The sequence below is a fragment of the Sciurus carolinensis genome, chromosome 15 (genome assembly GCF_902686445.1).
Source record: "Sciurus carolinensis chromosome 15, mSciCar1.2, whole genome shotgun sequence".
Taxonomy (NCBI): domain Eukaryota; kingdom Metazoa; phylum Chordata; class Mammalia; order Rodentia; family Sciuridae; genus Sciurus; species Sciurus carolinensis.
This window is the reverse complement of record NC_062227.1, coordinates 45,596,217-45,623,743: the sequence shown is the minus strand read 5'-3', so window position 1 is coordinate 45,623,743 and position 27,527 is coordinate 45,596,217. Positions and strand designations below refer to the sequence as shown.

The 27,527-nt window shown below is 39.4% G+C and overlaps 1 protein-coding gene across 1 annotated transcript in view; it reads right to left on the bottom strand.

The window, feature by feature from the left end:
* The window catches only part of Fhod3 (formin homology 2 domain containing 3), a 472,090-nt gene that overhangs the window by 199,167 nt on the left and 245,396 nt on the right, over window positions 1-27,527 (bottom strand). The window contains 1 exon segment of the mRNA XM_047526634.1: window positions 3,016-3,110. Coding sequence (XP_047382590.1) covers window positions 3,016-3,110 — 95 coding nt within the window.

The window sequence follows — 27,527 nt, the reverse complement described above, 5'->3', positions numbered from 1 at the left end:
AAAATTTTAGCAAATCGCATACAAATATATATTAAAAAGATAGTGCACCACGATCAAGTGGGTTTTATCCCAGGGATGCAAGGTTGGTTCAACATCAGGAAATCAATAAATGTCATTCACCATATCAACAGACTTAAAGTTAAGAATCACATGATTATTTTGATAGATGCAGAAAAAGCATTCGATAAAATACAGCATCCCTTCATGCTCAAAACACTAGAAAAAATAGGGATAGTGGGAATATTCCTCAACATTGTAAAGGCCATCTACGCTAAGCCCATGGCCAATATCATTCTAAATGGTGAAAAACTGGAAACATTCCCCCTAATAACTGGAACAAGGCAGGGATGCCCTCTTTCCCCACTTCTATTCAACATCATCCTTGAGACTCTAGCTAGAGCAATTAGACAGACCAAAGAAATTAAAGGGATACGAATAGGAAAAGAAGAACTCAAACTATCCCTGTTCGCTGATGACATGATTATATATTTAGAGGAACCTGGAAATTCCACCAGAAAACTTTTAGAACTCATAAGTGAATTCAGTAAAGTAGCAGGTTACAAGATCAATGCTCATAAATCCAATGCATTTTTATACATAAGTGATGAATCTTCAGAAAGAGAAGTTAGGAAAACTACCCCATTCACAATAGCATCGAAAAAAATAAAGTACTTGGGAATCAATCTCACAAAAGAGGTGAAAGACCTCTACAATGAGAACTACAGAACACTAAAGAAAGAAATTTAGAAAAACCTTAGAAGATGGAAAGATCTCCCATGTTCTTGGATAGGAAGAATTAATATTGTCAAAAATGGCCATACTACCAAAAGTGCTATACAGATTCAATGCAATTCCAATTAAAATCCCAATGATGTACCTTACAGAAATAGAGCAACCAATTATGAAATTCATCGGGAAATATAAGAAACCCAGAATAGCTAAAGCAATCCTTAGCAGGAAGAGCGAAGCAGGGGATATCGCAATACCAGATCTTCAACTCTACTACAAAGCAATAGTAACAAAAACGGCATGGTATTGGTACCAAAATAGACAGGTAGATCAATGGTACAGAATAGAGGACATGGACACAAACCCAAATAAATACAATTTTCTCATATTAGACAAAGGTTCCAACAATATGCAATGGAGAAGAGATAGCCTCTTCAACAAATGGTGCTGGGAAAACTGGAAAACCATATGCAACAGAATGAAATTAAACCCCTATCTCTCACCCTGCACAAAACTCAACTCAAAATGGATCAGGGACCTTGGAATCAGACCAGAGACCCTGCATCTTATAGAAGAAAAAGTAGGTCCAAATCTTCAACATGTCTGCCTAGGATCAGACTTCCTTAACAGGACTCCCATAGCACAAGAAATAAAAGCAAGAATCAACAACTGGGATAGATTCAAACTAAAAAGTTTTCTCTCAGCAAAGGAAACTCTCAGTAATGTGAAGAGAGAGCCTACAGAGTGGGAGAAAATCTTTGCCACTCATACTTCAGATAGAGCACTAATTTCCAGAATATATAAAGAACTCAAAAAACACTACACCAAGAATGCAAATAATCCAATCAACAAATGGGCTAAGGAAATGAACAGACACTTCACAGAAGATCTACAAGCAATCAACAGATATATGAAAAAATGTTCAACATCTCTAAGAATAAGGGAAACGCAAATCAAAACTACCCTAAGATTCCATCTCACCCCAATTAGAATGGTGATTATCAAGAACACAAGCAACAATAGGTGTTGGCGAGGATGTGGGGAAAAAGGTACACTCATACATTGCTGGTGGGGTTGCAAATTAGTGCAGCCACTCTGGAAAGCAGTATGGAGATTCCTCAGAAAGCTTGGAATGGAACCACCACTTGGCCCAGCTATCCCACTCCTTGGCCTATATCCAAAGGACTTACAATCAGCATACTACAGAGATACAGCCACATCAATGTTCATTGCTGCTCAATTCACCATAGCCAGATTGTGGAACCAACCTAGATGTCCTTCAATTGATGAATGGATAAAGAAACTGTGGCATATATATATACAATGGAATATTACTCCACCATAAAGAATGATAAAATTATGGCATTTGCAGGTAAATGGATGAAATTGGAGAATATCATGCTGAGATAAGCCAATCTCAAAAAACCAAAGGAAGAATGACACATAATGGGGTGTGGGAGTAGTTAGTGTTAGGGTTAGGGTTAGGTTTAGGGTTAGGGTTAGGGAGGGTGGCAAGAATGGAAGAAGGAAGGACTATATAGAGGGAAAAGAGGGTGGGAGGGGTGGGGAGGAAGGGAAAAAATAACAGATTGAATCAAACAACATTACCCTATATAAATTTATGATTACACAAATGGTATGCCTTTACTCCATGTACAAACAGAGTAACAACATGTATCCCATTTGTTTACAATAAAAAAATTATAAAAAAAAATAAAAAGGGCTGGTATTGGGGTTGTAGCTCAGTGGTGGAGTGTACTGGGTTTGATTCTCAGCACCACATAAAAAAATAAACAAATAAATTTTAAAAAAGGCAATCTCAGAAAAAAAAGGCAATCTCAGATTCTTTCACCTATACATACTGATGTGCATATACATGTGTACAACATATAAAGAGGTGTGTAAGTACCTTAACATATATGAACATAAAATATAGGAGGTACACAAATGTACAGCTATGGTATAATGTTTCTTTAATTATTTATTTTTTTAAATTTTTTACAGACTGCATTTTGATTCATTGTACACAAATGGGGTACATCATTTTGTTTAACCAAAGGTGCCAAACCCATTTGATTATAGTTTAAGAGAAGAAAGAATAGAAATGAATTAAATTTCATTTAAATTTCATAAGCTGTAATTTAAGTGTGTTTTAATCTGCACAGTAGTAATCCTCATTATACTGAGACAAGATTTCATTCTACCAAACCATCCAAGAGAAGGTAAAAAAAGAAAGGCACATGATAGGCAAACTGAACAAAATATTCAACCATAACCTTCTCTTACCTTAGAGCCAACAAGTGTGTACAGCCACTGAATGGTTTCATTGTGGTTTATTACTCCATTCATCCCATCCACATACAACATAATCTGGCCCAAAGCTACAGGAAGAGAAAAAAAAAAGCAAGGAGACATTGTGGACATTTATACAAACACAATCATCAATGATCATAATGTCAATAGAGATTTTCATACTTAAAGTACACAGTATATTTGGAACCAAATCTAAAGAAAAGTAGATTTGAAATTAGCCAAATTTCATTTCAGAGAGAAAGTATTGACTACATAAAAATATTATGTATTTATTTCTGGCATCTGGGAGACACACTGAAGATATCAAATTCAATGCTATTTATGTGTACCTTAATGAATAAACACAGGCTTTTCTGTTTCTATGCCTGTGTATATCCCAGACACTATACAATGGTGTCTGGCCCCCCATTGGAGCCAAGAGGACCTATAGTGGGTCAGCAGGCCCCATATTCTATGGGACCCTCCCAAGCTAATCCAATTTTATTCCCTTTGATAAGTACTGAACATGCACTTTAATATTATTTATAATGTCCTTTAAAGATTTTTCTGTTTAAAAATGTCTGCTATGGAAAAGTCATTTGTCACACATCATGTTTTTTTCTTGGCACTGGGGATTGAATCCAGGGATGCTTAACCACTAAGCCACATCCTCAGCCCCTTTTTATTCTTTATTATGAGACAGGGTCTCACTAAGTTGCTTAGGGCCTTGATAAGTTGTTGAGGCTGGTTTCGAACTTGCGATCCTCCTGCCTCAGCCTCCCCAGCCAGTGGGATTATAGGTGTGTGATACCACACTGAGCTACCAAGTCTTAAATTCTTAGAAATTCACAAATTGTCATTATTCTCCAAAGACCAAATACAAGCGGGGCACAGTGGTGCATGCCTGTAATCCTAGCAGCTCGGGAGGCTAAGACAAGATTGCGAGTTCAAAGCCAGCCTCAGCAAAAGCAAGGCGCTAAGCAACTCAGTGAGACCCTGTCTCTAAATAAAATACAAAATAGGGCTGAGGATGTGGCTCAGTGGTCAAATGTCCCCAAGTTCAATCTCACGTACCCTCGCATCCCCCCCATAAAAAGCATGAATACAAGTCATGTTGCTTTTTAAGTATATATTAATTCCATTTTTTCAGCTCCATTAGCATCAAAGTAATTTGGACTATAGCTAATGAACAAACAGAAGTTATACCCTACATGAGTAGGCTTCCTTAAATCATGTGATCTCCTATTTTATCCTTAAATGATAAGACATTGATGTTTTTAGGCAACTTTTTTTTTTTTTGGCTGATAACAGTAGGACATCTCATTTTAGAAAACAGGAAAAATACAGATGAACAAAATTAAAATTCATAATTCCATAACTTGAGGATAATAATCCTTAATATAGTAACAGATTCTTTTAGAATTGTTTATATATTACATATAACAAAGTTTACATGTAGGTTGTAGGAAGCAATCTATGTGAAATGCGTTGATTGAAAATAGCAAGACATAGAATACTGAGTACATGCTAATTTTAATTATACAAACATGTGACATCAGAAAACTATTATCCTGGTCAAACAAAACCATGATCATTCTGAAGAACTATGCACATAAACTCAAAAAATTTTAAATGATTCTGACATAACCTTGACACAATCAACAGTATATATTTGGAAATAGAATCATTCTAGTTAACGGTGAAACACACATATTCCTGTTAAAATTAGGAATACTGTTAAGAGATACTAATTTAAGCCCATGATAATTTAATGCTACAGAATTTCAGACAAATTTATTAAGATATGCAAAGTAATAAGAGGGAGAATGGTTGGAAATGAATATATAATATTGTCACTATTTATTAATATAGACACAAAAATTCACAAAATTTATAAAGATCACAATTACCACATTTATCATCTTAATGAGACATATGTAACATACTAAGAAAATAGTCTGATATAAAAATAATACCAGATCATTATGTATACAACAGCAAATATAATACAACTAATTTATTGTGCTAATAGCTCAAATTACCTGATAAGAAAATACTAAATGCCAGTAGAAAAAAGGCAAATATCATTTCATAAGATAAACTGGTTTACACACAGAATTGTTCATTCTTGCTACAGTAAAACTAATGCAAACCAAAACAATGATGAAGGCATTTTAAGTTTGCAAAAGTATTTTAAAAAGAAATGATACTGGGGAGGTTAAATAAGTAACTTCATATATTCCTGATGACAGGGCAAACTGGTAGAAACCTTGGTAGCAGGTTATTTTGTGCTATAATTATTTTTAAAGTCATCGTGTATTTAGTGCTGTGTACCCAGCTCCCAGGAGGGACTTTAAGCATGTTATTAATATAACAGTCCCATACAATGATTATTATTACTCCTATTTGATAGAGGAAAAAACTGAGACTCTTAGAAGGGAAGGAATGTGCCCGAAACTTCATCACTGCCAGATGACTAGCTTTCAAAAACATAAAAATAAAACCATGCCTAGCAAGGTTCCAGAACTCAAAGCTGTGTCACAGTCCGTGAAATGTTTATAATAATTAAAAAGCAGGTATAAAAGTGTAACAATCAAGTCGATGAAACACTCAAATCCTGTGCCTCGCAGGAATGGAAAGTTCATAAAATAGTACATATTAAGGCTGAATATATGTTCTTTGGATGCATTTTTTTTCCTACTTTTTCTGTTTTCCTGATTTTCCACTATGAACATCACTTCTGTAATAGAAAAGTAAACAATATGTAAAAGGGACAAAAATAAGACTGAGGAAGGTTGTTAGATGCTCATGTTTTTAGAATGTTTTGCTCCCCACTCCCACCTCCTTCAGAGAGATGCAGCCCCAACTTCATGAAGGAGTGGGGAGAACTCAGCACATTCTGCCCCCGTTTCCCCCCCTCCTTTCCTTCCAAGACAGAAGGATAAAGTTTCCAGGGAAGGGGAATTTACCACACAGGCCTTCTCCAGTTCTGCGTTCCACAGTTGAGAAAGCCAATGCTGAAGCACATTCTAGCATTTTCTGCTATATGTATCAGTTTAATGGCACAAGGAAAGATAAATGCACTATTCAAATTTCTGGAAGGTGCAGTCCATGGGGAGGGCCACCACCCCCTCCCCCGGCCCATCAAAGCAGATAAGCAGGACCACCCTAACTACTCAAGGTCTCTGTTAGGGCATGCATGCCTAGAAACTGGGAGATTACTATATAAGTGGAAGACCAGTGAAAATTTAAACACCAACTTGATCTGTTTTCCCCCAAGATTCTACCAACTGATCTTACTGTGGAAGTTCATGTCCAATTCAAGTTCCTGATCACACTGATTTAGCAACAAATTTTGATATGTAAAATTCAAAACTTGCCCACTACATTGCTTATACCCAGTCTTTTGGTTTTTTTAATGTCTTGTTAACTAATTTTTATTTATTTTAAAATTTTATTTGTTCTACTTAGTTGTACATGACAGTAGAATACATTTACACATTTTGATAGATTATACATAAATGGAGTGCAATGTCTCATTTTTCTGATTATACATATTGCAGGATCACATTGATCACACAGACATACATGTATATGAGGTGTACCCAGTCCCCATGCTGAACAATTCTTCCTGCAAAATCCACTCCAGACACAAGATGGCACTAAATAGGCTCAATTGGGTTATCCAGTTAGGATTCACAGCAGATTCAGCAACCTGCAGGTGTACTAAGAATAAAACCCACAACAGAACAAGAGACGTCCTGAAAACACAGCCTAGGTTACAGAAGCCACGAAAATTAATGATTTTCATTTTTCTGCCACTCATGGAATTTAGTATCAGCATAATTTATTTTTCTATACATCAATTTCTTGATTTCAAAAATGAGATTGTAATTTTGCAGTACCTATTTTGTAGGGATGTTGTGGGGATTCAGTTAAAACAGTACCTGACCCACAGTAGGTGTTCAATAAATGTTAGTCGTAAGTTAATTATTACCTCACTGCCATCAAACTTCACTCATGCATGAACAGAAGCATGCCTTGAACACTTCCTGAAGACACAAAGCTGGGGACTGAACTCTCCTACCCTCACAGTTGAAGTTACTCAGCGGCTCACCATGAAATGGAATGCAAGAACTCCTTGTCTCACCCCAACTCACCAAGATTTTCTGTTTTCTTCTAATACTGTTATAGTTCTACTTTTTATATATAACTTCATGATCCAATTTGAGGTAATTTTTGTGCAAAGTGCGAGGTTTAGACTGAGGTTCATTTCTTAATACAGATGTCCAATTGATCTAACACTATCTTTTTAAGAGACTTCCTTTCTCTATTTAATTGCTTTTGCAAATTTGCCAAAAAAAATCACTTGACTATTTATGTGGGTCTCTTTCTGTTCCACTGGTCTATTTGGCCCTTGGCAATGTCCATTATCAGGAGTACCATGAATATGATTCCTACTTATCTCAGCTTTTTCAAAATTCTTTTGGCTATTTTTATTCTCTTGCCTTTTCACATAAATCCTAGCACTGACAATAAAAAAACTATTTCTGAAAACATTGCAACTACATGTAGGTAAATTTTGGGAGAACTGACATATTTGCCCTATGTTGAGTCCACACACCAAGTAGGTCTATTTAGATTTTCTCTGTTTTTCATTAGTGTCTTTTAACTTTTAACTATAGTTGTGGTACATGTTTTGTGTTGGTTTTTGTTGTTAAATTCATTAATTCATGTTCTTTTGAGCTATCATAAATGGTATTTGAAAAACACTTCCATTCCCAGTTTATTATTTGTACGCAGAAATAAAGTTGATTTTTGTGTGTTAGCCTTGAATTCTATAACTTGATTAAACTTATTAATGCTGCGATGTTTGGGGTTTTGTTTTGATTTTGGTAGATTCCCTTGGATTTTCTACATAGGTAATAATACTGTCTTGTGAACAAGAATAGTTTTATTTATTCCTTTCCAATCTGTACCTGCTACTGTGCCTTATTGCACTGGTAAGACTTTGAGTATAATGTTCAATAGGTGTGGTGGTAGGACCTTGCCTTGTTCCCAGTATTGGGGGAAAGTATTTAGTCTTTCACTAGTGTAAAGTTAGAGGTAGGTTTTTGTAAACCATCTTTTACCAAGGTAAGGAAAGTTCCTCCAATTTCTAGTTTGCTAAGTTTGTTGATCATGAATGATGAATTTTGTCAAATGCTTTTCCTGTACCAACTGATTCAATTATGTGGGTTTCCTGCCGACTGTTAATGTGATGGGTTACACTGATTGAATTTCCAATACTGAATGAGCCTTGCATCCCTTTGGCCATGGTGTATTATTCTTTTTACATATTGCTGGATTTGATTTGCTACTATTTTGTTAAGGAGTCTTGCATCTTTGTTCATGACAAATATTGGTCTGTGGTATCCCGTCTTTGTCTGGTTTTCATATTATGGTAATGCTGGCCTCATAAAATGAGTTGGAAAGTTTTCTTCCCTATTTTCTGGAAGAGATTGTATAAAATTAGTTTTGTCTCTAAATGTTTGGTAGAACTTGCCAGGAAACCATCTGGTCCTGGAGATTCCTTTTTCAGAAGGTTAATTGCAATTTTCTTAAGCAGTTATAATTAATACTAGTTACATAGGACTGGGTCAGGTTTTCCTTCATCTTGGGTGAGTTTTGGTAGTTTGTGGCTTATAAGGAACCGATCCACTTTTACATAAAGTATCAATTTTGTATGCTCAGGGTTGTTCATAGTATTCTATCATTCATTAATACCTGTAGGCTGTGTCTCATTTCTAATGTTGGCAATGAGTGTCCCCATTTTTTTTTCTTTTAGTTATTCTTGTTCATCATTAGTCTTTTCAAAGATCCAGTTTTTTGTTCCATTGATTTTTCTCTATCATTTCTTGGTTTTCAAATTTTATCAATTTCTACTCTTACTATTTTTTTCCTACTATTCAGACTTTTCACACTCTGGTTTCTTAAATGTAGATGTTTATATTATTGATCAGAGTTTTCTATATAGGCATGAGATGCTTTAAATTATCCTACATGAAATGTATCTCACACATTTTGATATGTTTTATTTTCATTTTCATTTAGTACAGAATATTTCCCTTGAGAATTCCTCTTTAACACACAGGTTATTCTGAAGTGTGTTAAATTCTAAGTGTTTGTACATATTCTGTTATCCTTCTGTTATTGATTTACTGTAATTCCATTAGAGTCAGAAAATACATCATATGATTTCAATTCTTTTACATTTGTTATGGTTTGTTTTATGACCCAGGATATGTTCTATCTTGGTGAATGTTGGTGCATATTTTACAAGAATGTGTATTCTTCTGTGGTTAGGTGGAATGGTCTAAAAACATCAATTGGAACTAGTTGGCTGATGGTACTATTCAGCTCCTCTATAACTTTGCTGATTTTCAGTCTATCAATTCTATTGATGACCAAAAGAGAAGTGTTGAAATCTCTGCCATCACAGGACTTTTTTGATTCAGTTATTTCGATTTTGGGCTTCATATATTTTGAAGATCTACTTCTCTGGGTGAACTGACCCTTTTGTCATTATAATGTCTTCTTTACCTCCCATTTTCATTAATATAGCAACTTTAGTTTTCTTTAAATTAGCATTTGCATGGTTCTTATTTCTGTATCCTTTTGCTTTCTAACTATATAGAGCATTATTAAGGTGCATTTCATGTAGATATTTAGTTTGGGTCTTGCTTTGTTTATCCATTCTGATAACTGGATTAGACAGTCCTATTTAATGTAATTATTGATGTGTTTGAATGTAGTTCTATCATTTCCAATCTGCTACTGGGCACATCTGGTGAGCTTCCTATATTTTCTTAATTATAATTATTTTTCACTTGTAACTTTTTCATCAGGTGTCTCTTTTTAATCTTCCATTTCTTTGCTGGGACTTTCTATTCATTTCAACAGGTTCACCCTTACTTTCTGAAGCACTTTTCTAACAGTTGCTTTAAAGACTTTGACAAAGTTCAGTATCTGTATCACCTTGGCACTGGGATCTGTTGATCTGTCTTTCCCATGCAAGTTGAGATTTTCCTAGCCTATTTCATGCCAAGTAGTTTTGGCTTATGTCCTAAATATTTTGAAAATTATGTTATGAAATTCTGACTTTTGTTTAAGTATTACAGAAAATGTTGGCATTTTTGTTTAACCAGGCAATTAACCTAATGCCAATTGAGCCCCCAGTCCTGACCTACCTTCCATGGGCTGTGGATGCAACATCAGTTCAGTTTTCACAACCTTTTCTGTGTCATTCAGATCAGTCCTGTATGAGTACCAGGGACAGTCTGGGACTTGGGCAGTGGTCTATCTTGTTTGGTTCTCAGAGTCTTTGGTGCACTGCCTGGAGCAGATTCATGCATCGACAGCTTGTGGTGAGCCCACAGTCCCACAAAACTTTCAGGGTCCTCCTCCATTATCTCCCTGACACTTGTAGGTTCCATAAGGTTCTCCCTTGTAGTTTTTCAGTCAGAGAACTGGGGCACTATTTCATCTGTTCAGCCACCTGCTTTCTGTGACTGCTTACACATCTGGGGCCAAGCAGAACAGGGAAAAAAAATAGGTAACCAGAGTTCACTCCAGTCCTCTTGTGACCACAGTTCCCTCCCATTCAGAGTGGAAGTTTACACCCTGCTCCTCAGTTTTAGGTGGCTACAAGCCCTTCCTGTTCCCACAGTGGGTCTCACCTTGGAGTACCTGAGGACAGGGGTGCAAGGTAACAGCAAGCAGAAAAAGAAACATGGTGTTTGGGGATTTCCTCTCCTACTCAAGACAGGCAGGAGGCTTCTGAAATTCTGCCCATACCAATGCCCACTTTGGGGGTTGGTGCCGATTTGAATCCAGACCAGGAATGCCAGAAGAAAATGTGAAAAGCACCATCTGTTCAATGCTATTTCAAATTCCAGTCTTCTTCCCCAGTCTGTTTACTGCCATTTACCCTTCCGGGCCCTCAAATAGTTGTTCTGTGCCTTTTCCCTCCAGGTTTTATAGCTGGATTCAGCAGGAATGACAGGGTCCTGTGTGCCTACGCCATCATACCTAGAATCAAAACTTTCCCCTGCTCTCCATTTAGAAGAGCCACCTCAGCAGTGATGTGGAAGGTGGCCTGGGGTCTTGCCGTCAGGGTCCACTCTGAATTCTGTCTCATCACTCTAAGCCTCTCTCCTCCCCCTGTCTCTCCCTCCCTTCTCCTTTCTTTTTTAAAGCTCTTCTCTTCCGTCCACTATTGATGCAGATCTAGCTCCCAGAATCACTCCTGGATTGCAGAAAATGGTGGCCTGGAAACTCAGGTCCAGGCAGTCTCCCACCCTCTTTCGACTCTGTAATAGATGTTCCTACCACTGAATGTTCCACAGCATTAGACATGCCAGCTAAAGCTAGACGGGGCTGTGTCTTCCTCTTATCTCAGGAAGGGCCCTGAGCTCCTCACACCTCTAACCAGCCTGCCAGGCCTTCCAGCTTCTTGCTTAGACCATCCAGGTTTCTGTCTCTCCAGATCTTTTGCTGCCATCTAAGGGTTCAACTCCAAGTCTATCAATTTTCAATTAGTTTCACATTCCATACATTTATGTCAAGCACATATAAAATATATATTCATTCTATAAACCAGAGTTAGCCTGGCTTTTAAGAATTTCTTACACATTGGAGGCACAAGAATACAATCCCAAATTAGTTGTCTGCTAGCTTGCTCATGTCCTTTCCTCCAGCCAAAGACACCAAAAAATGCCATGGAAAAAGTTGAAAGGTAATCTCTCGTTGGCAGAACCATCTGATTTGTTAAACAAAGAGCTCTTAAATATTGCTGCCTGTGTTGTCTTTAATCAACCCCCTGTCCCCTCTTTCCTTTTATCCTATGATAGTGAGGTGACGGTCACAAGTATTCTGGGAATGGGCACAGAGATTCAAACACTGCAACACCTTCCTAAGGGAGAGAGAGGATAGATCAATGTATTTTTAATGTCATTTTTTTTTTACTAGAGAATTGTTAATAACTGTGGATATACTACAAGTTTTGTTGTAAACCTGTCCTTTTCCTGTGTTAGACAAGGTTCTGTTTCTTAAACGAGGCATCCACTTGTATGAGACTATAGTTCCAGCACGAACAAAAGAGTCCTCTTAGGAAAGTGGAGTATTTTGGTTTGCCTCTGTGGTCTTCCCGCTCTTTTCTTTTACAAAAGTAGTATGAACAAAAGATTTAAAACTGAGGAGAAATCTGAACAACTCTTTAGCTTCCCTTGCCTTTAGTTGCTTGCTTTTATCACCCATCTTAGTGGTTAGGTGGTCAAGCAGTACATTCCCATTAGCTTTGCTGTAGGTGACACCCCCAGTGGAGGGTTCCAAAGGCAAGGTTGTCCAAAAGCCCCTTCAGGAACTTGGAGGTCACTTTTTTCTATTTCAAACTGCTCGAAACCACTAACCCTTCACTTGGGCCTGTGCAGTGTCCAATGGGTGACCTTTGGACAGCAGAGGGACAAAACCACACCCTCGGAGAGCACACAAATACTGCCATTTTCTTAACAGGCATCCTATGAAAATCTATGATGTTTATAAGCAGATTACTGATTATTTCACTTTTTAGTGTCTGACATCTTTCCCCAAGCCTCAGACTTTTTTTTTTTTTAATTCCACAAATGTGCCTAAATCCCAATATTGAGAAGGTAAATTTGAGACCTGAGACTCCCACTTTTGGCTGACTTACAAACATTTTCACAAAACCCATGATTTCAGAGACACACGGCAGAGTGGGCAAGACTGACTGGTTTGGTAACAGAATGCTCCACCACCACTGAAATATTCTACCATTTGAAAATGTGTCTGGAAATAACTCCTATTTATTTTTACCAAAAGTAATGGAAAAAAAAAAAAAAGACAAATCCTATGAAAAATTGAAGAAATTTCCCTCACCACAAGGCCAATAGTCTCCTACAAGAAAGAAATATCAGTGGTCACTAGTGCTTTGTGTTTTGGAGGGGTGACCTGTTGACCTGACCGTTAAGAGTGAAAACAGGGCTGCCATTATGCTGTTAGACATAGTCCTTCCTGAAGGCTGACACTAAAGGCTAAGATGCATGATGCTTTCCTGAGATAGAATAGAATGGGTCTCTGACAACATGCAGCAAGAGTTTTTAAGTCCAAATTATCTCTACAGAGGGAAGAAAACACTATACCACCACCACCACTATCTCCACCCCACCTCACTCAAACCTTACCTTCTCAAAGGAGTTAATTCATCTTGAAGAAGGCATTTCTACTTTAATTGGACCATTAAAACTCAGTCTTCTTAACACTGAAATGGATTTGCTGATCTCTAATTTCCATTATTCACCAAAGCCCCCCACCTACACCTAAATACTAAAAGCAGACTGATAATGTTGACATCCTTGGAACTAAATGATGACCTTGGAGTCCACATTATTATTTTCTTCCTCTTAATTGTCTGCCTTAAATAACAAGTCCTGGCTCAGTTTTCCCCAAGGGCAATGTCAAAGAAATACTCTTTCAACACCCATGACTGCATGAAAATTAAGGAGAATAAGCTGCCAATTCCAGGCTGGAGACAAGAATTTAATCAGTGCAAAGAGCTCCAACAAGGTGTCAACGTTTTGAGTTTCCTGTTGACATTCAGCAGTATTTGTAATGCAAAAATTTTAAAGCATTCTTAGAAAAAAAACAAAACCTAACTTTTCTCTATTATAGAATGCCCATTTCAAAAAAAAAGTAGTCCCCAAGATAAAATTTAAAATAAGTCAGGACTAAGGTCCTCACTTAACACTTTTAAGCTAATCAGTAATTCTCAGAAGAGGGGGCCCTCAAACAGTATGACTGATGTGGATCTTTCTGGTCAACCTTCCTTCCTTCAGGGATAGTCTGTAGTCACGAGCGTTGCCTCCTCTTCTCCCAACTAATGCCAGGTGGTTTTCTAACTGATTTGCTTCTGAAGTATTCATTCACCTTCCTACCAGCAGGCTTAAACGAAGGCCCTACCCAGCCACCAGAATAGGAATAGCCTCATTATCCCAGGTTGCGGTGGCCTTGATTACACCAGTGTGCCCCAGCCTCTTAGGCTCTCTCATTCTACATCCCCCCATTCTTTAGATAAAGAGAAACCAGAGGAATGAAGAAAATTTTAATAGATTAGCAGGTTTTGAGCCTCGACTAAATTTTGGCAGACTCCTAGTTTCTCTATGGAAAGAAAAATAGTCGTTTTAATTATCTGTTCTATAATGATCTTCCAGGATTTCCATCCAATGAAATACCAGTGGAAGCTCACAGCCTCCCCACACAAGTCAGAACCAGAGATGTGATGAACCAGAAATGGATCCTGCAGAGTCAGCAGTGGCCAGGGTGTCCTTACTCACCTTCATGTGCTTTTTCCACAGGGACCTGGTGTGACACCCTGAGTCAAAGATAATAATTTGACCAGTGACTCTGGGAGATATGGCTCCTCCTACTAGGGAGGGCCCATGCAGGAGGAATAACACAGGGCATCCACCTGAGTGGCATCCCTGCCTGTTGGATGACAGATACAAGAGATATGAGGTTTGGAGAGAATAATTAAGACCAAACAAGTGGGATGGAGCTCATAAATACCTAAATTCAGAGAAGCCTGTGGATAGTATGAGTTCAAGTAATTAAGAAAAGGTTTTATGGAGGAGAAGGATAAGAGAAATACCTTTCAGGATGGGGTGCACTTAGCAGAAAGAGTGAGCATCCACGGTATACCACCGGTTCCTCTGGTTTCTGCTTTCAGGAGGGTACAGCATCAAGGAGAACTCACAGGACTCGAAGCCAGGGACACTTTTAGCATATTGGTTCTCTTCAAATGCCCCCACCATTTTCTGCTTCTAAGAAGTACAGGATACCCAGCTTCTGGATTCATAGCTTATACATTTGTACAGTGGCAGTCAAATACAAACTGGATCCCATATTTTTGGGATGAAGTGAGACTGCATATGAGCACAGCCCAAGGCTGACTGTCAGGACTGCTCGTTGATGTCGTTATGCTAACTGATCTCTGCACTTCAACTCTATCATCTGACAGACATGGAGATTTCACCTAAAAACCTCCAGCACTCCCCAGCCCCAAAGTTCCACATCGCCTAACATTACACCAAGGTCCCTGTGGGTATGCAATGTGAAATGACTGGCACTAGGGGGCGCACTTCCATTAGGTGTTTCTGCCTGCAATCCCAGGTTTCCCAGATGCAACTCTACGAATCTGGTTTAATGACATACAACTATACATAAATCAAAACCCTATAAAAATCAGAAATATACTTTGTGGGAATTATTTTAAATAAAATCATATACCCAGGGGAAGAGAGAAAAGGAAAGAGGTGGCACCAGGGAATGAAAAGGAAAAAATTAAATTCCATGAATGTATGATTATGACATGTATGTCAAATGAACCCAACTATTATGTATAACTATAATGCACTAAAAGCATTAAAAATCATTCTAATATATTAACACTATATTTCTAAGATTTTAACACTTTTAGATTGCAACTCTCTTAGTATCTTCAACTTCCTATTCATTGAGAATCACTGTGTTGGAAGTCTTAGGCCACTGCTCCCCCAGTCCCTGCCCCCTACTTCCTTAAGCCTCACCTTTAACTAGCTGTGGGTATAGACCTGGCCTCGGTGTTCATCAGTGCTCCACAGGTGATTTTCCTGCGTAGCCAGTGATATTAACCTCAGTCAAACCATTACGGATGGGCTGTGCTCAGGTAGGGCTGTGACCCAACCAGTCTCTCTGAACTTGGGCTCTGTAGCAGCATCTGCCTCTAAAACCAGAAGCAAATACAACCACCACCACCCCAGTCCCCAATTTCCTACATCCTGAGAGCCATCTTTCACACTCTCCAATAAGACAGAGAACTGGGGATAGGGACCTATAGGTGTTCCTGGTCCCAATCAGCCCAGACTACCCTGCCCTGTCCCTCACCTTAAAAACTCCAAATTGCTGGAAATGGTTCCCACACATCTCCAGTGTTTACAAAGGTACATCGTTGCATGTTTTGATAGATGCAATTTCAGATTTTCAGCTCTTAAATATTATGTTACAATTCTGACATTCTACAACACAACAAATAATGTTTACAAGACAATCATTTAGTTTCTTTCACATGGACTTATGACTACTATAGATCTGTACAATGAGGCTTTCTAAAAATCAAGATCCGGATCCAAGATGGCGGCCTAGAGGGAGACTGCACCTCCGGTCGCTCCACAACCCAGGAGTTAAGAAGGGGAGGCACTGAGAGACTCGGACTGAAGTGGAGCCACGGGTGAGTCTGCCCACTGGGTAAAGCTCGGCCCGGGTGGCAGGCCCAGATAGAGGTGGCTTATCGGAGCCGGGCAGGGCAGCTAGAGTCATCCACAGGCAGTCCTGCGCACTCCGGCGGTGGGCCCCGCCCACACAGCCAGCTTCTCCAGGTTCTCGGAACGGAACTGGCCCGCTAGTGAGAGCCTGTCTGAACAGAGCAGGCTCCGAGTCCCGGAGCCCCTGCAGTGCAGTGTACTCCTGCAAAGAACCAGCGGAGAGCCTCGATCTGCAATCAGCCTCAGGGATAAGGGCAGGGCAGCCGGAGACCTCTTCAGGCGGCTCTGCCCACTCCGGCTGCGGGCTCTCTTCACGGGGCGATCCAAGATGGCGGCCTAGAGGGAGACTGCACCCCCGGTCGCTCCACAACCCAGGAGTTAAGAAGGGGAGGCATTGAGAGACTCGGACTGAAGTGGAGCCACGGGTGAGTCTGCCCACTGGGTAAAGCTCGGCCCGGGTGGCAGGCCCAGATAGAGGTGGCTTATCGGAGCCGGGCAGGGCAGCTAGAGTCATCCACAGGCAGTCCTGCGCACTCCGGCGGTGGGCCCCGCCCACACAGCCAGCTTCTCCAGGTTCTCGGAACGGAACTGGCCCGCTAGTGAGAGCCTGTCTGAACAGAGCAGGCTCCGAGTCCCGGAGCCGCTGCAGTGCAGTGTACTCCTGCAAAGAACCAGCGGAGAGCCTCGATCTGCAATCAGCCTCAGGGATAAGGACAGGGCAGCCGGAGACCTCTTCAGGCGGCTCTGCCCACTCCGGCTGCGGGCTCTCTTCACGGGGCGATCCAAGATGGCGGCCTAGAGGGAGACTGCACCCCCGGTCGCTCCACAACCCAGGAGTTAAGAAGGGGAGGCATTGAGAGACTCGGACTGAAGTGGAGCCACGGGTGAGTCTGCCCACTGGGTAAAGCTCAGCCCGGGTGGCAGGCCCAGATAGAGGTGGCTTAGCAGAGCCGGGCAGGGCAGCTTGAGTCTTCCCAAGGTAGTCTTCCACACTCCGGCAGTGGGCTCTTCCCACACGGCCAGCTGCATGGTGCAGGCCCACAGTGAGAGCATTTCCGCACAGAGCCAGTTCCAAAACGTGGAACCAGTAGGGGGCTAGGGGCAGTATTCTTCGAATGAGCTGCTTTATCAGATTCCTCCAAGACATCAGGCTACTGAAGGCTGGGAGGTGATACACTGGAAATCTACTGGGACACTATAAGCCAATAGTGGAAAACTGCAATATCTCAGGGTCCCACTGACAACTGACCATTATGAGAAAACAAGGGAAGAAAATGTCCCAAACAAACCTAGATACTACATCAATAAAACCCAATGACAGCACAGCAGAAGAAATGTCAGAAAGGGAGTTCAGAATGTACGTAATTAAAACGATCAGGGAAGCTAATGAGGAGATGAAAGAGCAAATGCAGGCATTGAAGGAGGAGATGAAAGAGCAAATGCAGGCATTAAATGATCGTACCAATCAACAGTTAAAAGACCAAATACGGGAAGCAAGAGATCATTTCAATAAAGAGTTAGAGATACTGAAAAAAAAACAAACTGAAATACTTGAAATGAAGGAAACAATAAACCAAGTTAAAAACTCCATAGAAAGCATAACCAATAGGATAGAACACCTGGAAGACAGAACCTCAGACATTGAAGACAAAATATTTAACCTTGAAAACAAAGTGGAACAAACAGAGAAGATGGTAAGAAATCATGAACAGAATCTCCAAGAACTATGGGATATCATGAAAAGGCCAAATTTGAGAATTATTGGGATTGAGGAAGGCTTAGAGAAACAAACCAAAGGAATGAACAATCTATTCAATGAAATAATAACAGAAAATTTCCCAAATCTGAAGAACGAAATGGAAAACCAAGTACAAGAGGCTTATAGAACTCCAAACATACAAAATTACAACAGACCCACACCAAGGCACATTATTATGAAAATACCTAACATACAAAATAAAGACAGAATTTTAAAGGCCGCACGAGAAAAGAATCAAATTACATTCAGAGGGAAACCAATAAGAATATCAGCAGATTTTTCAATCCAGACCCTAAAAGCTAGAAGGGCCTGGAACAACATATACCAAGCCCTGAAAGAAAATGGATGCCAACCAAGAATCTTATACCCAGCAAAACTTACCTTCAAATTTGACGATGAAATAAGATCCTTCCATGATAAACAAAAGCTAAAGGAATTTACAAAAAGAAAGCCAGCATTACAGAACATTCTCAGCAAAATATTCCATGAGGAAGAGATGAAAAACAACGATGCAAATCAGCAACAGGAGGCGCTAGCCTAAAGGAATAGCCAAATAAAGGAGAAACCAAATCATGTCAAAAACAAATATGAGTCAATTGACTGGGAATACAAATCATATCACAATAATAACCCTGAATGTTAATGGCCTGAATTCATCAATCAAAAGACACAGACTGGCAGATTGGATTAAAAAGAAAAATCCAACAATATGCTGCCTGCAAGAGACTCATCTCATAGAAAGAGACACCCATAGACTAAAGGTGAAAGGATGGGGAAAAACATACCATGCACACGGACACAGCAAAAAAGCTGGAGTATCCATCCTCATCTCAGATAATGTGGACTTCAAACCAAAACTAGTCAGAAGGGATAAAGAAGGACATTACATGCTGCTTAAGGGAAGCATAAATCAGCAAGACATAACAATCATAAATATCTATGCCCCGAACATTGGCTCATCCACGTACGTCAAACAAATCCTTCTCAATTCCAGAAACCAAATAGACCACAACACAATAATACTAGGCGATTTTAACACACCTCTCTCACCACTGGATAGATCGTCCAAACAAAAATTGAATAAAGAAACTATAGATCTCAACAACACAATCAGCAATTTAGACTTAACGGACATATATAGAATATACCATCCAACAAAGAATGAATACACTTTCTTCTCAGCAGCACATGGATCCTTCTCTAAAATAGACCATATTTTATGCCACAAAGCTACTGTTAGTAAATACAAGAAGATAGAGATACTACCTTGTACTCTATCAGATCATAATGGATTGAAATTAGAAATAAATGACAGAATAAAAAACAGAAACTTCTCCAATACCTGGAGACTAAATAATACGTTATTATATGATGAATGGATAACAGAAGACATCAGGAAGGAAATAAAAAAATTCTTAGAAGTAAACGAGAACAAAGACACATCATATCAAAATCTCTGGGACACTATGAAAGCAGTACTTAGAGGAAGATTTATTTCATGGGGTGCATTCAAAAAAAGAAGTAGAAATCAACAAATAAACGAGTTAACACTACAGCTCAAAGCACTAGAAAAAGAAGAGCAGACCAATACCAAAAGTAGTAGAAGACAGGAAATAGTTAAAATCAGAGCCGAAATCAACGAAATCGAAACAAAAGAAACAATCGGAAAAATTAATAAAATAAATAGTTGGTTCTTTGAAAAAATAAATAAAATTGATAAACCCTTAGCTACACTAACAAAGAGAAAGAGGGAGAAAACTCAAATTACTAAAATTCGGAATGAACAAGGAAACATCACAACAGACACGAGTGAAATACAAAACATAATTAGAAGCTATTTCGAAAATCTATACTCCAACAAAACAGAAAACCTTGAAGACATCAACAAATTTCTAGAGACATATGAACTACCTAAACTGAACGAGGAGGACATACACAACTTAAATAAACCAATTTCAAGCAATGAAATAGAAGAGGTCATCAAAAGCCTACCAACAAAGAAAAGTCCAGGACCAGATGGGTTCTCAGCCGAGTTCTACAAAACCTTTAAAGAAGAGCTCATTCCAATACTCCTCAAACTATTCCATGAAATAGAAGAGGAGGGAACCCTACCAAACTCGTTCTATGAAGCCAATATCACCCTGATACCTAAACCAGACAGAGACACATCAAGGAAAGAAAATTTCAGACCAATATCCTTAATGAACATCGATGCAAAAATTCGCAACAAAATTTTAGCAAATCGCATACAAATATATATTAAAAAGATAGTGCACCACGATCAAGTGGGTTTTATCCCAGGGATGCAAGGTTGGTTCAACATTCGGAAATCAATAAATGTCATTCACCATATCAACAGACTTAAAGTTAAGAATCACATGATTATTTCAATAGATGCAGAAAAAGCATTTGATAAAATACAGCATCCCTTCATGCTCAAAACACTAGAAAAAATTGGGGTAATGGGAACATTCCTAAACATTATAAAGGCCATCTACGCTAAGCCCATGGCTAATATCATTCTAAATGGTGAAAAACTGAAAGCGTTCCCCCTAAAAACTGGAACAAGGCAGGGATGCCCTCTTTCACCGCTTCTATTCAACATCGTCCTTGAGACTCTAGCCAGAGCAATCAGACAAACCAAAGAAATTAAAGGGATACGAATAGGAAAAGAAGAACTCAAACTATCCCTGTTCGCTGATGACATGATTATATATTTAGAGGAACCTGGAAATTCCACCAGAAAACTTTTAGAACTCATAAGTGAATTCAGTAAAGTAGCAGGTTACAAGATCAATGCTCATAAATCCAATGCATTTTTATACATAAGTGATGAATCTTCAGAAAGAGAAGTTAGGAAAACTACCCCATTCACAATAGCATCGAAGAAAATAAAATACTTGGGAATCAATCTCACAAAAGAGGTGAAAGACCTCTACAATGAGAACTACAGAACACTAAAGAAAGAAATTCAAGAAAACCTTAGAAAATGGAAAGATCTCCCATGTTCCTGGATAGGCAGAATTAATATCGTCAAAATGGCTATACTACCTAAAGTTCTATACAGATTCAATGCAATTCCAATTAAAATCCCAATGATGTACCTCGCAGAAATAGAGCAAGCAATTATGAAATTCATCTGGAAGAATAAAAAACCTAGAATAGCTAAAGCAATCCTCAGTAGCAAGAGCGAAGCAGGGGGTATTGCAATACCAGATCTTCAACTCTACTACAAAGCAATAGTAACAAAAACGGCATGGTATTGGTACCAAAATAGACAGGTAGATCAATGGTACAGAATAGAGGACATGGACACAAACCCAAATAAATACAATTTTCTCATACAAGACAAAGGTTCCAACAATATGCAATGGAGAAAAGATAGCCTCTTCAACAAATGGTGCTGGGAAAACTGGAAAACTATATGCAATAGAATGAAACTAAACCCCTATCTCTCACCCTACACAAAACTCAACTCAAAATGGATCAAGGACCTCGGAATCAGACCAGAGACCCTGCATCTTATAGAAGAAAAAGTAGGTCCAAATCTTCAACTTGTTGGCTCAGGATCAGATTTCCTTAACAGGACTCCCATAGCACAAGAAATAAAAGCAAGAATCAACAACTGGGATAGATTCAAACTAAAAAGCTTTCTCTCAGCAAAGGAAACTATCAGAAATGTGAAGAGAGAGCCTACAGAGTGGGAGAATATCTTTGCCAACCATACCTCAGATAGAGCGCTAATTTCCAGAATCTATAAAGAACTCAAAAAACTCTACACGAAGAATACAAATAATCCAATCAACAAATGGGCTAAGGAAATGAACAGACACTTCACAGAAGAAGATGTACAAGTAATCACCAGATATATGAAAAAATGTTCAACATCCCTAGTAATAAGGGAAATGCAAATCAAAACTACCCTAAGATTTCATCTCACCCCAATTAGAATGGCGATTATCAAGAATACAAGCAACAATAGGTGTTGGCGAGGATGTGGTGAAAAAGGAACACTCATACATTGCTGGTGGGGTTGCAAATTAGTGCAACCACTCTGGAAAGCAGTGTGGAGATTCCTCAGAAAGCTTGGAATGGAAACACCATTTGACCCAGCTATCCCACTCCTTGGCCTATACCCAAAGGACTTAAAAGCAGCATACTACAGAGATACAGCCACATCAATGTTCATTGCTGCTCAATTCACCATAGCCAGATTGTGGAACCAACCTAGATGTCCTTCGGTTGATGAATGGATAAAGAAACTGTGGCATATTTATACAATGGAATATTACTCCGCAATGAAGAATGATAAAATTATGGCATTTGTAGGCAAATGGTCGAAATTGGAGAATATCATGCTAAGTGAGATAAGCCAATCTCAAAAAACTAAAGGACGAATGATCTCGCTGATAAGCGGATGAGGACATATAATGGGGGGTGGGACGGGCTAGCATTAGGTTTAGGGTTAGGTTTAGAGTTAGGCTAAGGAGAGCAGTAAGAATGAAGGAAAGAAGGACTGTGTAGAGGGAAAAGAGGGGTGGGAGGGGTGGGAGGGGTGGGGGGGAGGGGAAAAATATAATAAACATCATTACCCTAAAAAAAAAAGAAAAAAAAAAAAAAAGAGAATTTTTTAAAAATGTGTAAACATATTCAGTATCCTCAAAGAGATAAAAGACTGTGTATATGAAATAAAATCAGGCTTCTAAAAGAAAAAAATAATAAAAAAAAAATAAAAAAAAAATAAAAATCAAGATCCAATGTAGTCATCATTTGCCTACGACTTAAATCTAAATTCCTTGTAAGTACTAAAAGTTTGCTCAATGTGTTTTTAATGATGCTATTTTATGTATTCATGACCTAGAACAATACCAAGATAGACATCATAATAAAAAAAGGGGCAGGGAGCCTCCTATTGTGACCATATTCAATCTCTGGCAGCTCTAAAGTTTAGATGCTTAAAAAAGAAAAATGAAAAAAATAAAATCTCCTTTAAAGGAGAAAAACAATGATCAAAATCTGTGTTGATTATGCACACCACTCTATTATCTACCTTCAAAAAAATTCAAACATAGGGATGGGGATATAACTCAGTTGAACCTAGGCCCTAGGTTCAAATCCCCAGCACTGAAAAAAAAAAAAATTCAAACATATGTGAATACATTAATAGGCATGGATTCATTTAATATAAGGATACATTTAAAAATCATGGATGAACATGGATGAACCTTGAAGAAATATGCCAAGCAGAATAAGCCAGACACAAAGGGCAAATACTGAATGATGGCACTTATACAAAATATCTAGAATGGGCAATTTCAGAGACAGAAGACGGCCTGTTGGGAGGAAGACTGGGGAGTGATTGCCTAATGGGTACAGGATTTGAGGTGACAAGTTTTGGAAATAGTGGTGATGGTGGTGCAGGTAACTAATGCCACTGAATTAAAACAATTTTAAATGGTTGAAATGGTTTAATGATGTATATATTTTTACACCAAATTTAAAAAGTCAAAATCCTATCAAAAATAGTCCTTGGCTACATACAAATGGCCTTTTAGATTGTAACTCTTTTAGTATCTTCAACTTACTATTCATTGAGAATCACTGTGTTGGAAGTCTTAGGCCACTGCTCCCCCAGTCCCTATCCCTTACATCCCTAAGCCTCACCTTTAACTAGTTGTAGGCCTAACACCCACCATAGAAATCCTAATAGCAATAAAGACAAGATTTCCAGATGCAGATGGTCTGACCTCCTGACCTGGAAGCATGCACGAACAGTTCTGGGGGTGTCACCTTGTGTGCAAATAAATCTGAGCCCTGAGCAGCCCTTGCCGACTGACCCAGGCAGTAAGGCCATGAGTTCAAGGCTCCTTGCCACCACCCATCCTGTCTCCTTGGCCAATGCAGTAGGTTCCATTTATTTAATAGCTATTTTCTGGCAGCTGTAATTACATGCTCATTAGACATGAATTGTTTTGCCATTCTAATAGTCATGACAGGCTGTCGATGATTAGTATTTTGTTTTTATTTCTATAAATATACAAGTATTTCTCATGTCCTCACTACTGAAACTAAATACTGCAGACCACGAATTTCCTACAAGAGCAAGAAATAACATTGGTACTTGGGAGCAAAAGCAGAATAACTATTACAAAGGTTCATGGTCTTCACAGGAGCGTAGTACATCAACAGGTATACAGTATATGGGCAGAATTCAAATTTCATGGGGTCAGAGGGCATAGGGGTAATTAAGGGAAAAAAATGTATTAAAAGTTCCTTAGGTGGATAATGGAAATAAGTTGATAAATACTGCCTTATGCCCTGTAATTAGTTTTCTTAAACTGAAAGACAAAAAGTAAACTCTTCTTCATACACACACACAAAGCAACTTCAAAAAAAGTTTTAACTGAAAACTTTTAAAAAGTTTTGCTGCAGGTCTCCCTTCAATCTTCTTAGCACAGTAGGCATCTATCTGCGAGGAGTGTTGTCCTCCATTTGGCCCAAACTCTTAGCTTTAAGACGCCCACACGCACTCACTCAGGCAAACGGTCACGGCATTTGTCACACTCCAGGCACTCTGCTAGGCCCATTTGGCAGGAGCCACCTTGGCCAAATGTACAGAACGCTGCAGCAGTCAGGAATGGAGGCTGACTGGACCCTGTGCTCCATGACGGGCCTGAGGCAAGAAGTGGGAGGTGGGCCAGGGACACGTTGCAAGTCTGGGCTCTCGAGCCAAAGAAACTCAGGGTTGAGGCCACCTGGCATTGTCTCTACTAAACAAGCAACTGTGTGCACATGGCTTGACCTCTGGGGTTTCAAATTCCTCCTCGGAGGAAAAAAGCAAGCAAACAAGGAGATATTTCTTAAGGAGTTATAGTGAGAATCAAATGGGAGTTAGAACTATATCTATCAGTCCCACGGAAGCTCAAGCAATCACAGGTAATGCTTCACCAAGTGAACTAATGTACACCTACAAAGTGCACAGTTCCCTGTCATTAAGGGCACTTTCCTCACCTGGTCTCCAGCCGTGGATACTGTGTTCCAACACCCTCAACAGCCCTTATTCCAGGACCCTGCAACCATCTTTTGGACAAGCCCTGACTTCAAGGTAAGCTTTGGATTCTTGCCCAGCCTAAAATACCAAATAAAAAGCAGCAGCAGAGTTCCTAAGTCTGAGCAATGGGTGTTCCCTTTATGCTCATCTGTCTAGCCAAGATGAGGCACACTTACTCTGAGTGCCCAAAGGCACACTGAAATGGATCACTTTCCAAAAACTCAGACTAGCAAGATGGTAACTGCTGTCTGTGGGGTGTGATTTCTGGTTGCCTAGAAGGACTTAGCATACTTTCAAAAATATCCCTCTCCCCTGCTTGTGCACATGCCATAAAGACAGGCAAGGCTCCAGAGCGCATCCCCCTGGGCTGTCTATACACTGCGATTCATGCTGTGGGACATGTGCTTACAAACCTTTCGCCTCCGAGTCCTCCTTCCCACACACCCCTTCCCAGACCTGGGGAGGGCCCTAGCAATGAGTCCTCAGGCTCCTTTATTTTTACACAATCTGTGAAAGGAAGGTGTTTTAACAGCAACCACTTAAGGGTATGATCTCAAGCATGCTGATTCCTCTCCTTCATGTTCTACTGGGTAAGGATAAAACAGTGAGGATAACCAAAACACAGGCATCCTCAGGGAGCTCAGGCCTGACATGGGGAGTAAAAATGACTGTGCATCTTTGTTTAAAATGTGTATTGTGCCCAGGTAAGGTACTCAAGTGCAGTACAGAGAGACTCGGGGTGCCAGTGCTGGTAGGGGCTGCAAGTAAATGGTACATAATTAGTAAGCAATAATCACATGCCAGTAGCAGTCTATTAGGAAGGAGGCCAGGGCAAAGTCAGGGGAACTATTTTAACAGCTTCCTTCCTAGTGGAGGAGGGATGGATGTCACAGCATGTGCTGCCACTCATCTTACCCTCCTTCCAACTCCTGCTGAGTCAGGAGATGCAGTAGCACAGTAAGGAATCCTCAAGGACAAAACATGGTTGGGTTGGAAGTGGCCCTACATAGATAGCAAGGTGACCACAGACTGGAGGTCTTTGAAACCACGAACTTTCCAACATCACCCTGGCCCTGATAACTCAAGCAAGTTCTCGCAGAATCCTCCTCCAAGAAATCATCCAGGAACATTAGAAAGTGGTGACTGGGGTCCAAAGCAATCAGAAGAGAGAAGTCAGCATTTAACAGTGGGCGAAGACGACCCAGCTGGTCATAATCAGGTGACTCTTCCCATCCTGTGGAAACACTCATGACAGAAAGACAGCCTTCCAAGAAGGCAGAACTGGCAGCTGAGCAGAGCATAGGGGTCTGAACATGAGCACTGGCGGGAAGCAGTGATGTAGCTGAGAGGAATTCAGTCAAAGGTGGGCCCAACAGGCAAATTCCAAGGGCCTCATTATGCAGTGACTTTATGCATCAGCAATCATTTATGGATGGTGCCAAAATAAACACTGAAATTCTACAAGATTCTTAATGCTAGATAACTAAGATATACTTATGGAGAGAAATCAGGAAGATTCCAGAGTCTCTGAGTTTCAGTTGATCTAATAGTGCAATTTATGGTACTTTTAAGACTCCTATGGGAAAAAATTAGTATCTACCTGGAGATATAAAGCAAGCCTTCTTCCAGAGAACAGGTAATACCAGAGAGGTTATGAAATCTATTTCCATAAAACATAATTATCAACCCCAAAGCCTACAAATTTTCTCATACCTATATACTCTAACCTAGAGAAATGTATACACGCTCAGAGACAAGAATTTTTATAGCATGTTTTTAACAATAAAACATTAAGGCACTCTAATTCCATCAGAAGGAGAATGAATTATGAAACTATGTGTATCCAGAAATGCCACACTTCAACAATACTGAGTGACAGTATCGCGTCACAGAAAATATGTAGAATTCTTTTATTAATAGTTTGCAAAACATAAAAACAGTACTACATAGGGTCTAGAAATATATGCAGTGGTCAGCACAGCAGTTTTCAATGGAGGGAATTAGGTAACTGCAATTGTTGCACTAGGGACCTTCAACTACATGAATGATTATTTTTAAGGTCAATGGCATGTCCACATGTATTTATCTTATTCTCTATACTCCTTTGTATGCTTTTAATATTTTACAATAGTTTAAAATGGATGATAAAATTAATTCCAAGTTGATGGATTGTAATGTAGTAATGAATACATTCTTCAAATGAGGAGAAAATACTCAATTCTCTTTCCCTGAAATGCTGCATGCATAATTTGTGTACAGTCATCCTTGGTATCTGTAGGGATGGCTTCAAGGACCTCCCTGTAGATACCAAAATCCATGGAGGCTCAAAGTTCCTTACAAA